Source organism: Camelus bactrianus, chromosome 17, assembly GCF_048773025.1.
Source record: "Camelus bactrianus isolate YW-2024 breed Bactrian camel chromosome 17, ASM4877302v1, whole genome shotgun sequence".
Classification (NCBI taxonomy): domain Eukaryota; kingdom Metazoa; phylum Chordata; class Mammalia; order Artiodactyla; family Camelidae; genus Camelus; species Camelus bactrianus.
Genome location: NC_133555.1, coordinates 27,956,312 through 27,970,633, shown reverse-complemented (window position 1 = coordinate 27,970,633; position 14,322 = coordinate 27,956,312). Strand labels below are relative to the sequence as shown.

The following is a 14,322-nucleotide window of genomic DNA, read 5'->3' as shown; positions in this document are numbered from 1 at the left end:
TTTTTAAACCTCACAACAATTCTTAAAGGTAGGTACTATTATTATCCCTATTTTATAGATAAAGAAAATTGAGGCAATTACAGAAAGGTGTACTGACGTGCCTATATTCAGGTAGCTACTACGTGGCAAAACTGAAATTTAATCCCTTACAACAGTCTAACTCCAAAAGCTGTGTACATTCATTAATTGATTACAGTGAAAATGTTTAGCAAATGATTAGAAATGTGGGGCTGAAGCTTTTTAGAGACCTCAAGGCTGGATAAAGATATACTGGAGTTGCTACCAAAGATAGGTCATGTGCTTTATCAAAATACTTAAAAGAGAGGGGTGGAAAGGACTAAAGCCAATCCCTCTATGCCTAAATCTTGAGTACAAGTGAAACAAAACTTAAAATAGAAAGGAGGCCTGCTTGTTTTTTCCTCCATCCCTTCCTTCCTTCCTTCCCTCCCTCTTTCCTTCCTTCTTTTCTTCTTTCCTTTATTCCTTCTTTCTTGCTTTCCTTCCTCCCCTCTTTTCCTTTCCTTCCTTCTTTCCTTCCTTCCTTTTTACATTTTCCATATTTTTAATGTTCCATAATGAATATGTATGACATAAATAATAATAAAAGAAGTTACATTATTTTTAATGGAAAGGGTGGTGAAAATCCAATCTAGGGAGGATGAATGAAGCTAAAGAATGTTTACCTGTCATGGATAGAGCTGATATAAAGGTTCACAAACCAGGTGAGCGAGTACTGGTACATGGGATCAATGTTAGCCAGGTCTGCAATGCTAAAGAATAACACTGAGGAATGTTTAGCGATGGGTCTATAGCCTTCTCGAGACTCTGCTATTTTGAGCTCTGTTTTTTCTGCAATCTAGAAGAAGAGAAAAATCAAGATTAAGAAAGAGAAAATGTGTTTTAAGTATGTGGTTTTTTGTATAATGAAATTTATAGTAAAAAATACCCCTTGATCAGTGACAAAATTACAGAAGCATAGTTTACATGAAAGGACATTTAGGTTCCTTTTTATTTTTAATTACCCCCAGTATTAAGATGTGTTTAATTCATGGGGTGGGCCAAGGAGAACTGAAAAGTCTGAAAATCAATACAGTCAGCCTGTAGAAGTCATTCTTCATTATCACTTAACTGTGTGAACTTGGGCCTTAACTACTTTTCCTGGGCCCTAGTTTTCTTGACTATGAAATGCTCAAGATGACTAAAACCTAAAGTTTCTTCCACCTATAACATTGTGGGATTCTAAAAAAAAATGCAATATTTGGCTGTGTTAGATAAATTTGTATTAAGTACTTTATTGTGTGTGTCTTCCTTCCACTACATACCGCCCCCAACTCTCCCTCTCTCCCTGACAAACAAATGACAAGGCAATGTCAGAAGAACATTCTTATTAATTCCTGGAACCACTTACTGTTCAATTAACCAGCCATTACATCCACACATCTTAAGTTCTAACTAGAAACAGAGGTAAGCTAAATTCCCAAACTTAATTTTTAGGAAGAGTCAACTAAAACTTGAAAAAAACGGACTAGATTGCCCTACCTATACAATAATGAAAAAAGATATTTAAAAAATTTTTCATTCCAAATTTATTTCTTCTGTGTATAAATACCATGTGGATAACACCAGGTTTTGAATAATTCAAAAGTAAAAGATATTCTCTAGTGAGTTTAAAATTAGTTTCTATATTTTGGTATTTTATGAATTGTTTTTATTTTCCAGAAAGTCTAACACAGTACTTTCCTTAGGGAATGGAAGCAAACCGGAATCTTAAGAATCAAAAAATTTCTAGGATTCTTTTTTCACCTGCTGTTTCTTTGTTATCTCATTGGACATCAATTTAGCGGAGTCTAAGACTTTAATTGCACTTTCATCTTCTAAAATGTTCCCTTCTGAAGATGATAATGTTTCTAAAATTTTTTTCTCTATATCTTTTAGCTGTTTCTTATTAGCTGCAGACTGAAGAATAAGAGCATTTCGTTCCTCTTCTAATTCTGGTCTAAAAGAGATTTTTAAAAAGACATTTAGTCTAAGTTTGTAGTATTTTACCTAAATTCACAGCCAAATATTAGATATCACAGTTTTTAGACATTTAAATAATATCATAGACATGAAACATAAATTAAGATGATTAATCTCTTTATCCTAACCTAGGGAAATAAGTACTTCCATACAAATAATAATTTGAAAAATTCAAGCAAAAAAAGCATTAATTACATATAAGTAAAATATGGCAAAAACATATATTACAGTAAGTCTAAGAATATGCTAAGTTCATCCACATGGCTTAGCTCATTATAGAAGACTAAGAACTGGAGAAGAAAGTTAGAATATGAAACTTATCTATTCCTTGGCTTAGTCATATCCAGTCCCTTTTTCATCATCTCTTCTACAATAGTAGACATAGAAAGGATGACTCATAATACAATTGGCTCTTCAAGTAAAAGACAAAATTGGCACTTACATCCTACAGAGATGGTATGAAACTTCAAAATAATATAATTCACCATGTTATAGAATATGTTATGACATGCTTCTGTCTTGGATACCATGCAAATGGAATCAAATACTGGAAATAACACAAGTCCTTCATGGTACATATTTTCACTTATAACTTGATTTCATGTAACAGATTACTTGATAGTGCTATATTAAACTTCAAGTGAAATCAAAGATTTCCTTCAGGAAGTAATTCTTTACTAGTAGCCCTTGCAGGTACCATAATATTTTTTCTTATTTAAAAAATAACACATAATATTTTTTCTTATAAAAAATAGTAATGGAAAAATACATAAAGTATAAAGAAAATAATAAGAATTACCCATAATCTTACCAGCCCTAAGGATAATCACTGTTAATATTCTGGTATATTCCTTCCAAATCTTGAGTATAAATGGATATCTGTTCATATGTTAAAATTTTTAAACAAAATATTATCCCTACCATATATAGTTTTGTATCCTGCTTTTTCATTCTTGCCCTAAGTATGTTCTAATTTCTTTAACATCCTGTATATAAATCTTTGAACACATTTCTGATTTTGTTCATAGCATACATTCCATTTTTGGTTCAAACAATCAGATACAAGTCAGAAGTCATGGCATGTCACCTGAATCTTACTACCCCTACTAAAAGGCCAGTATAACACGGTTCGCTTATGACTTACTTGTTGGCTACTTTAAATAATTATATAATTATTTAATGTATAAAAACTATAAAATTATTTAACTTATACAAAATATAAAAATTTGACAAGCTTTCAAAATAATCACATAACAAAAATATTAATGGCCTACTAATATTCTTCTCTAGACCATCTGGAAGCATCTAAGACAATACATACCTCTCCTTTGCAACAACAATACCTAGTAACTGATCTTCAAGTCCTTCTGGAGTTATCATGAAGTTGAGCAAAGATAGCTTGGTAGCCAGCTCTGGCATGTAGTGTGGATTTCTTAGTTTTGTGGTGATATAAAACTTGAAATCAAAGGAATACTCAATAATGACCTCACCAAGTCTGATGCAATCAATGCCACCTATATTTCAGAAAAAAAAACACATAATAAGTAAGCCAAAGTTACATAGCTCTTCCCTCTATGTTAAGGCCTTCCCTAGGTTACAAGTAAAAAGTCATAAAGTAATTTAAAATAGAATATAGGTGTGACATAAGTCACAGACACAGAGGTAAGTAAGCAATTATACAGCAGGACTCATTCTGGGATAGTATAAGATATTTTTTCTGATTGTCATGGAACCTTCTAAATCAAGATTTCTTTTCATCCAATTTCCTCTATTAAGTTTCAGTAACAATTTCAAAATTATATGTATATGACTAAGGCCTTAACAGTACTAGAGTTTGGCAGAGATAAAATTTTTATAAGCAGAAAGATGTAAGGCGGGGAATGTTTCCCTAAGTCAACTCTTGGTCCACAGTAACTATTACTGTTTGTAATAATGGACTTTGTGTGGTCCATGGTCACAAGATAAAGGAATTTCAGGCTGGTTTCAACTTTACGTTCTCTACTGAACAGCAGTTTAGATTAACAGTGATTAAGACAATGAAGGGAAGACAAAGTATTCATTTTTGAATATCTGTGCTTGTTCCAAATTTCCTTCCATGCATAACAGTGACACAGAAGCTCTGAGTTATTAACATTATTATTGAATGTATGCAGTGGGTTGTTTTTTTTTTTTTTTTTTTGGCCTCAAAGATAATCCAATCATCTCTCAGTTCTACCAACTAATATTAATTGACTTTTACCTTGTTTAAAAGTTTGTCTAAGTAGTAAAGGCTCCAAAGATGGATCCAGCTCTTCACCAACATTTTCTAATAGAAGTGGAGTTCCAAACTGAATACAGTTTTCCAGGGTTCTCATATAGTCTGAATCTGATAGCTTAATAACACTGAGCTGATTTTCTTTCTCAGAGTTTTTGATCCACTTATTGGCTTGACCCTGGGGGTCAATCATCAAAGGCCTAGAACACAACAAGAAAATTCCTGAGGGGAATAAATACATGTTGAGATTTCTTGAAAATTATACAATTTAAATAATAAACATCACCCTCAATTTGTACAAAGTGTTTCACATACATTATCAGGATGAATTTTAATAAAAGTCCTGTGAGAAAGAAGTGAAAAGCAGTTTTATTCTCATTTATTTTTGAAATGAAGAAATTCAGTCTCAGGGAGTAAATTGCCCAAGGTTTCGAGATTTAAAACTTAGTTCAATGTCAGAAGTAAGACCTTGTGAACCTATAAGCTGTACTCTTTCCAATATAACACACTGTTTTCATGGTAATTTTAATACATGTCAAAGTTAACATAATATAAAAAATAATCTTATGATTTGATAAAAATTTAAAGAGATCCATTAGTCTATAATAGATTTCCTTAGGTTATAAGCAGAGCCATAAACTAAGTTTCCAAGTTTAGTCTGGTATATATTTGACATCTATTTATTTTTTCTATGTAAGTATGGTAAAGACTTTGGGTTCAAGGACATATGATTCATGGTTTCAGATTTTCAAAATATGATGCGCTTTCCCTCTTCTTCAGTGATGATGCTGACTGTCCTAGGTACCTTTTGTATTTAGCACTGTGCATTAAATTATCTTTAAAAAATATTAATACCGAAAGGGGAGTTTTGATCCGATGTCACTTTGGCTTTCCCTGTCTCCTTGTTTCAACAGCTTCTAGGGATAAAATCCCTTTTTCTTTTGCCTGCAAATAAGCTCTTTAATCAATTCTTTCTAGACCACTCTGTTTTTTTCTTTTCTTTCCAAAAGACAAAACAATCCAATACTAGCTGAATTACTGTTTTCTTTTTCAATTCAAATCATACTGAAATCCTACTGAAAGCACAAAAAGGTCCAGACACTAGTTAAAATTTACTTTTGTCATCACAGCAAATAGAGGAAAACTGTTCTGGAAATCAGAAAGTTATTTTGCATATAAGTGCTTAGAAGTTGCCCAGGAATTAGACTAGTTGCTTTCAGTACCTTTTAAGGCCCTGTTTAAAGGGACTTTTTTTCTTCCTTATACAGTCTTATTATCAGAAAAATACACTATTTATTCATTCCCCTGCAAAAAGTAACAATTTCTGTAAGTTAACATTTTTAAGGTTAATCAATGTTCTTGGTAATGCCTAAATCAATCAGTATTCTCAGTAATGCAATAATTAGAGATTCTTGTTTATTCTAAACAATTCCAACTCCTACTTAATACAACTTTGTGTGAATATTACAAATACAATTGGAAAATTGAGTTATTGTTTCAATTAGAGAGATAGGCCAAGGTACTTGTATTCCACGTGTACCTCACTGTAGGTATGGAAATAGTGCTCATCTACGTTTGAGATCCTTTTTCTGAAGGAAAAAGCATTATCTAGCTATGCTTCTGACAGAGACGATAATTTGGGGGAAAACAAAGCTTTGCTGTTAAGTAGCCAGAGATGTGTTACTAAACAATAATAATGTAGCACAGTATTTTCATCATAGTTAAAAAGTAAACAAAGTTAGAACATGAGATACAGACACTAAAGTGAGGAACTTGAAGATCATAATCATTTTAAACTCTTAACGTTTATTGAGTACTTACCATGTGCTAAGCACTTTCTCACAATGTTCCTATGAGGTAGGAGTTACTATTATCCCCATTTATAGATAGGGTACCTGAGGCATTGAGAGGTGAAAAGGGTTACGAAAACCTCAAGACAGAAAATGATAGAAGAAAATTTGACTCCAAATAGCCAATCCCAGAGTCTGCACTGCTCTCAACCACTGTACAATGTTATAAACATACAAACCTTTAGTAATTATGAGCAAGCACAACAAGGACTGATTAATAATAAACTATGGTTCCAACAGCATGACAGGCTAAATAATCTAAAAATCCTCCTGCCACCTGTTACTGGCAGATAAAGTACTACATTTTAAAAATACACCGGTGACATGCATTTAAAAAATACATACATACAGAAAAAGATAGGTGCCAGAAACACAGATATTATATTATGAAATTCTTAAATAATATTATGATACTTAAATAAGCAAGGGAAAAACCCCAAAACATTCCCAAAAGACAAAGAAACTAATAAAAACAGATGTAAAATGACACAAATGTTGGAAATATTAGACAAGTATTTAAAAAATAACTGTGATTAAAATGTAAAAGAGCTAGTGAAAAAGGTGGACACCATGCCTGAAGAGATGCTCTTCAGCAGAAAGATGAAATCATAAGAAAGAATTAAATGTAAATACTAGAAATAAAAAATATGATATCAAATCTAAAGAATTTCTTTCATGGGCTGTGTAGACTCAACACAACTAAGGAGAGAATCAGTTAATATAGTTATTAACTTGAAGGTAGTTTTATAAAAATTATTTAGCCTGAAACTCAAAAAGAAAAAAGAGTGGTTAAAAGTAGAACAGAGCATCCAACAGCTTTGGGACAGTATCAAAAAGACTCACAAGTGTATGTTACTCCAGAAAGAGAAGAAGGTAAATGAAGTAGATATGAGAAGCTCAGGGAACCTCAATCAGGAGAAATACCAAGATGAAAACACACACACACACACACACACACCTAGACAACTCACACACCTAATAAAACTGTTGAAAAATAGAGAAAAATGTGAAGGTTGTCAGAGGGAAAAGGACATTACATAAAAAGGAATTAAAATAAGAGCAGATTTCTCATCAGAAACTCTGCAGTCCAGAGCAATGGAATGACATCTTTAAAGGAAAAAAGCAAAATCAAAAGAATCCAAAAAACTGTCAACTCAGAATTCTACACTCAGCAAAAAATATTTTTTAAAATGATGAAATAAAGAAAAAAAAGTTGAGTGAATTAACTGCCAACAGACCTATATACAATTAGTGTTAAAAAATACTCTTTAGGCAGAAGTATGAAACTACACAGAAAGACAAACAAAGAAGCCCCAAAATGGGGAAAATAAACATAACATAAAAGACATTTCTTCTTATATTTAATCACTTGAACATACATTTCTGTATAAAGCAAAAATAGTAACAATATATTATGGGATTTATGACGTATGAGAAATAAAATATAGAACAGCACAATAGATAGGAAAGAGATATTGGAACTATATTGTTGAAAGACTCTTATATTATATGTGTAGCAGTGTCTTTTATTTGAAAGTATTCAGAAATTAAAGATGTATATTGTAAACTCCAGAGGAAACACTAAAAATAGGAGTGTATAACCAATAAGCAAATAGTGGATATAAAACGGAATCATAAAAAATTTCAATTGATTCAAAGCTAGATGGAAAAAAGATAAAAGGAACAAAGAAGAGATGAGACAAACAGAAAAGAACTCAAGATGGTAGATTTAAATCTGAATGCATCAATAATTCCATTAAGTATAAGTGATCTAAATATTCTGATTATAAGTGAGAATTATGTCAATTATACCTCTATTTAAAAAAACAGAAAAAATGTCATGGTAATCTTCTGCATCTCGATTTTGGCAGGGATCATATGACCACAGGCCTTAGTCAAAATTCATAAAACACTGCACCTAAAAAAGGTGAATTTTACTGTATAAATCATACCTCAATAAGCCTGACATAAAATTTAAAAAAATAAAATGAAGAACAAATGCATTTTCAGACCAATTCATAAGTCCTCACTAAATAAAAGACTGAAGGGACAAAGATAGCATTACAAATCAGTGAGAGTAGTATGGATAACCAATAAACAGCTCTGGGGTAATGGCTATCATAAAATAAATAAATAGAATTAGATCCTTACCTTTCATTACATCCAAAGATGCAAAAAGAAGTGAGCAATAGAGTCCTAATTTTAAACTGCTTTCCCAGTTCATGGCTCTTTTTCTGAGAACTATATTCCTAACTTACCCATGTTTGTTACGATAATGGCTTGGCCCCAGCCACAGGTGACTAGACCTAGGGTACATGTTTGTCCCATGCTAGGTTAATCAGATTCTCGTCTCATGGGAATTTGAAGTTGGACTTAATGGTTCTGGTTAATGTATATTATTCAACTGATACATTCTGTGAACTTAGGAACTAAGGCTTAGTAAATGGCCATGTGCACAGAAAAACCAGAATCAGTATATAATCAGAGACAGACCAATGAAGCAGCTGTGCAGAGAATAACACAGAAGATAGGTCCTACAGCTTGAGAGAGAAAGATTGAGATTGTTTGGGAGAGATAACAATTTTCACATTCCAAAGTCCTGGTGGCCCAACTTTTTTCTGAGATATTTTTAAGATACTCTAAAGTGAGTAACCGAAAGGGTGAACACTAGCTACATTACTGGGTTTTGCTGTCAGGAAGTACAGAGAGATTAGGTCTCTGTGGTTACTCATGCTGGTATCAAGAAGGATGACAGTCATAGTTGACCACACTGGTCCCAAATGGTTAGGAAGTCAAGTCCAATCTATAAGGATGGTGATTCATCCATCAAAACTCATCCACTCCATGACCTGTGGACCAGCCCATCCAAAAATAACTGGTAGAAAGGGTAACACCATTGAAATGTTACTTTATTAGAAGAGTTAGCTTTCTGCTAGAAAATGGCAGATGGTTTTCTTCAATTTATGTACACTCCTGAAACCTCTGTTTTCCTTGAATTTCAATTAAGACTTGTAGACATCCCAATAGCATTTTTGAACTGTAATTTAAAAGATCCAAATGGCCACCAAATGCATAGAAAAGAGTTCTAAAATAGAATTAATAAAGATTCAGGGTCTAATACTCTGTTAAATAGAACTTTCCTGCTCTATAAGAGAACACATTTTTTGGAACAGCTAAATATACTTTCTCAGATTATAATAAATTTTACTAATTGCCTAGAAGTTCCAACCTAAGGATATTCATTCTCAAAATGCATACTTTTAGTATTTCAGTAAAATATGAAATACTAATACAGTATGACTCTATTTTTATATGAAGTTCAAAAATAGGCAAAACTAACCTGTTGTAGAAAGTAATCAGACTAATAATTTCCAATGATCGGGGGGTGAGGTTTACTGAGAAAGGACATAAGAGAACTTCCTGGGTATTGGTAATGTTTTGTATCTTGATAGAATTTTGGGTTGCATAAGTGCATACTTCTGTTGGAACTCACTGAATGGTATACTTAAATTTTGTATATTTCATTGTATATAAATTTTACCTCAAAAGAAAAACAAATTAACAAATATTTAACTTTAGTTAATAATATGCATGCTGAAGTATTTGGGGGGAAGTATATCCATGTCTGCAACTTGTGTTGAAATGCATAAAAAAGGATGAGTTGATGGATGAATAGAGGGATGGATAAGAATAATAAAATGTTAATTGCAGGATGTAAGGGGTAGTAACTATATGAGTGCTTACTCTAAAATCCTTTCAACTCTTCTCTGTTTGAAAACTTTCAAATAAAGTAACTGAAAAATTAATACTTTACATTCCTTACCAACGCCTGGAGTTATTAACAATCACTCCATTGTCTATGGAGAAAGCATCTGTTGGTAATCCAGCAATATTCCAAGCTCTAATTTTTACTGGATCACCTAGGGTCTTACTCAGTGAGAACTCTTCCGAACATGGGATTTTTTTCTCCTGTAAGAAATAAACACATTTCTTTTGATGTTTTCTTTTATCTTGTTGATTGAAATATTTTTAAAGTTAAAATATTGATCTAATTGTCATTAGATATTATTTAGTAATTCTAAAGAACAGGAAAAAAACTGAACTGAAAGTTGGACTATGGAAATATTTTATTGATCAAAGAAGAAGAAAAGAAAAATCCCGTATTTCCAGTCATTTCTTCCCTTCTCTGTTTTTATTATCGTCTTTTCCCCCCAAATACCCCAACACATACTTTAAATGTTCAAAAAGGAACTTAGGAAGTATAAAACCATTACCTTACACAACACACTCCAGTCTTCTGTGCATGTTTGCCGAAAGCCAGAAGTGAAAGGACCAAGGTAGGCTATTACTCCTGCTGATACTAAGACATCACCAGTCAAATTTTCATATACTATCTGAAGGTCATCTGCAGCTTGAGACCATCTGTGAGATCAACCAAAGGCAAAATAGCCTCATCACAGAGAATGATGGTAGACAGTGATTAATAGGGCAAGGGGCTTCTGGTCCAAATTCTATAACACAAAGCCATGAAATTTGGGTACTTGCTTACCTATAAAATGAGGAGATTGGGTCCCTTCTAGCTCTAACATACTATAAAACATATCTATGTTACACAAATGATAATCTACCTTCCATTTTTAGAATATTAGGCATTTCTTACAGGACTTGGATCTTCAGAATAAGCAGAAACAAAAACAAAAAAAACCCACCAGCATTTTGTTTAATAATTTTATTCAGGATGATTTGGTCTAGTGGCCCTGCTATTTGTTTTAGTCTGTAAACACAGGAACATTTCCAATTCATTATGAAAAATCACATTTAAATTGTATAGCAGCTGGCATACTATTGCTAAAATTGATATTTTTTTCATTTAATGAAATCGTTATAATAAAAAAGTACATTTATGGATGCTATTCATTCAACAAAACTAATAAGGTAGTTGGTTGGCTAGTATAAATAGATTAGAATAAAGCTAACTGTTATATCAAGTCAGTTATTTGAAATACATTTAATAAAATGAGCCATATATCTACTACTCAAACATGTTATTCTGAAAATTTCAAATATACATAAAATTGGAAAGAATGACACAATGATCACCCACATATTCACCACTTAGATTAAAAATTATCATTTGCCTTTTGCTTCTTTCTCTCTCTCTTTTCTTTTTTTTTTTTTTTTAACATTTGAAAGCAAGTTGCAAACAACCATCAATGGTATTTATATCTGTTAGGAGAAGCCAGGCCAAGTGCTTTATAGAAAGTCCCACATTCTTAACCAGCCATTTAAAAATCAGTAATCAAGATAAATACCCAAAGAAAGTCATATTTAAGACTGACACTTAAAAATATTGTTAAAATAAGTAGAAATCTGACCTCGATTTTTCTCCACCCAGTCCTCCAATTAGTTTTGAGGCTCTTTCAAGCTTCTTAGCACAGAGTTCCACCTGGTCTTCTAAACGAGCCTTTTCCTCAGTTTTCTCAAGAAATGTTCTCTGTAAATTTTCCAAGTGATGTTCTACTTCTGCCAGTTCTGCTCTCTTCTGATTCAAAAGCCCCATTGTCTCGGCTAAAGACTTCTGAGCTTCTGTTAAGCGGGCTTTCTTAGGAGCCACTACCTGTTTGGGAACAATATATGCAGTTACAATGTGCACTACATAAAACCAAAAGTCTACATAATCCTTTATGGATATTATGAATTTAAAATGTTTATTTATTATAAATTATTATAAAAATTAATAAATAAATTACACAAATTTTAAATGCCTTAATACTACATTGTATTTTTATATACAAATAAAGTAAACTATACTTATATATCTTATAAAATGTATAAATCATTCTGGTCTAGCAAACTGTCATCTATCTATAAAATAGGTAAATTATTTTGGACTAACAAAATGTTACATGTAACAAAAATGGCATTAAAATATAGCAAAATATCATAAAATAATGAGGAGTTGCCATTCAACTGTTGCCAAAAACAGAAAAACATGTTAACAAGAATTATAAACGGTTAAAATATATGAATGTGCTTTTTTTTTTTTTTTTTTTTTTTCACAATTCCAAGTCTTTGATTTTCTTCCCAGTCAGCTGAGGCATACATTTGCCTTGGAGGGATTAAGCCAGTGATAGCAGAAATACAAACAGAAAGAAAGCCTTAGTATTCAGTTCCATAACCAAAACTGAACTTTCTTCAACAAATCTTAAAAAGTGACATTTTGTTGAGACAAACACGATTTTCTAAAGTTCTTATTTTATTATGCTTATTAGTATATCAAGAATGGGGTTTTCCCAACTTGATCATTTGCGTATACTGTAAGCCACTGGTAGAAAGAATTTACAAGATGACCAAAGAGAGTATATGTCAGTTTGAAACGTCTTCTGGCACATTGCCATGAATGGGCTGAAGGCTAACAGAGAAGAATGAGGCAAAGCATTAGAGCTTCAGACACCGAATGACCTGCTTTCTCTCCTCTCGGCTGAAATCCTGAAGGGAGAACATATTAAGTTAAATGGATAGGACTCAGGAAGCTCCACTTTCTACTTTTAACTTTGGAGGAGATCTTGCTGGATACCTTCCTTCAACCCTTCCTTAACAACATGGGGCAGCTGCATCAGAATTAAAATAGCAGTGCAGAGGTGTAGAGTGAGAAGTCGGGAAAGAACCTGAATACCTTGGATTCCCTGCTTTATAAAAAGGATCCAGAAGATTTCACATGTCTTATGAGACATGTGGAAATTAGCTGAGTTGAGAGCTCACAGACTTGTTGAGATTACTATGGGGAGGGACAAGATGTTCAAAGGGAAGAACATCCAGATAAAATTAATATTATTTCTTTAGCAGGTGTATACAGGTTCACTCCCCCTGAAATTAACAAAGCCCCTACCTCTCTGCAGGCACATATGCCTTATTAGAAATATCTTCTCAATTGTTACAGCCTGATCATTCACCTGATACTCTAAGGTTGTTCTAAACACATGCTACCACGTATTTCCATCAGTATTTTTATTTATATTTCCTCCTTCCCTCGGTAGAATTCTGAGAGCTACAGAGGGCAAGGCCAGTGTTTCCTTGGTCCTTTGCTAGTCAAATTTACAAGACACTCTTAACCAGTTTCTGCTCTCCCAGGAATTTGGCCCCAGTGGTCACTCCATAAAAGATTCCCTATCACTGCATGCCATGGCTTGATTCCGTGCTTCACCTCTTAACCCTACTGGAATTTCTTACTTCTGACCTTTGAATCAGGATTTTAATCTGCCACTTTGCCCTTGATGTTTTGGATTTTTCTTTGCTTTTGCCCCAGGTCCCTATAACTAGAGGTCAGTCATCCCTGCTCTCACTTACACTAGCCCTAACCAGATTATGTCACACACAAGTATTCTTTTCATCTACTAGATACTCAGTCAGTGTCTGATGATTATGCTGCAGCAGGACAAATTCTTTGAGGTATGACTTTCAGAAACTTAACTAGTAAATACACACATAGATTTTAATTTCTGGCAATATTTCAATAGAAAATAAATGTACTGATCCTCAAAATACCTTTGCAACTCTGTCATAAACTTCCATAGCCATGATCCACTTACACAGACCCTCAGCGGCAGAAGAAGCTTTAGCAACCTTAGGGGGGTCAAATTCAGGGTTTGTTAAGTATTCGCCACGAATCTTCTGCATAACAGTCACCTATACAACAAAGATTCAGATCTTGAAGTTTCAACATTTATCACATACAATAAGATGAAAAAATAATCATGTATAGTAAAAAATTATATTAAAAACTTATGTTGTCTTTAAAAACCAAAGTCAGTACTTTGAGTTTTTTTTTAAATAAGCATAATTGTAGCAGAAACACGTCATATTTGTGAGCACAATATGCAAATTTATTACAGATACTGAGGCAAGATATTTCATCTAAAAAAATTAAAAGACTTTTACAGGTAGGGAAAACATATGGAAACAAGGGAAAAGAACAATTAAACATAAATAAATAAAAGTTTGGATGGAAAAAAGCACACTATACTTTTTTATCTCACATAAATTTATATATTCAATTTATTAAGATATAAACTGTTATAAGAAACCACTTAGGGAACTCTTTTATGTCAATAATACACTAAAACAGTAATTTATTAAATGACTTTCAATGGTCTGAAAGAGGAACGGTTTAATGCATTAAGAGTATTTATAATATAGTCA

At 32.7% G+C, this 14,322-nt stretch overlaps 1 protein-coding gene across 1 annotated transcript in view; it reads right to left on the bottom strand.

Annotated features, from left to right (window-relative positions):
- Window positions 1-14,322, bottom strand: part of DNAH12 (dynein axonemal heavy chain 12) — a 151,018-nt gene that overhangs the window by 25,273 nt on the left and 111,423 nt on the right. The window contains exons 53-60 of the mRNA XM_074344618.1: window positions 13,669-13,809; window positions 11,499-11,740; window positions 10,398-10,545; window positions 9,947-10,092; window positions 4,259-4,473; window positions 3,341-3,533; window positions 1,804-1,996; window positions 684-856 (exon numbers count right to left, since the gene is read on the bottom strand). Of these exons, the coding sequence (XP_074200719.1) occupies window positions 684-856; window positions 1,804-1,996; window positions 3,341-3,533; window positions 4,259-4,473; window positions 9,947-10,092; window positions 10,398-10,545; window positions 11,499-11,740; window positions 13,669-13,809 (1,451 nt within the window). The remainder of the gene's footprint in view (window positions 1-683; window positions 857-1,803; window positions 1,997-3,340; window positions 3,534-4,258; window positions 4,474-9,946; window positions 10,093-10,397; window positions 10,546-11,498; window positions 11,741-13,668; window positions 13,810-14,322) is intronic.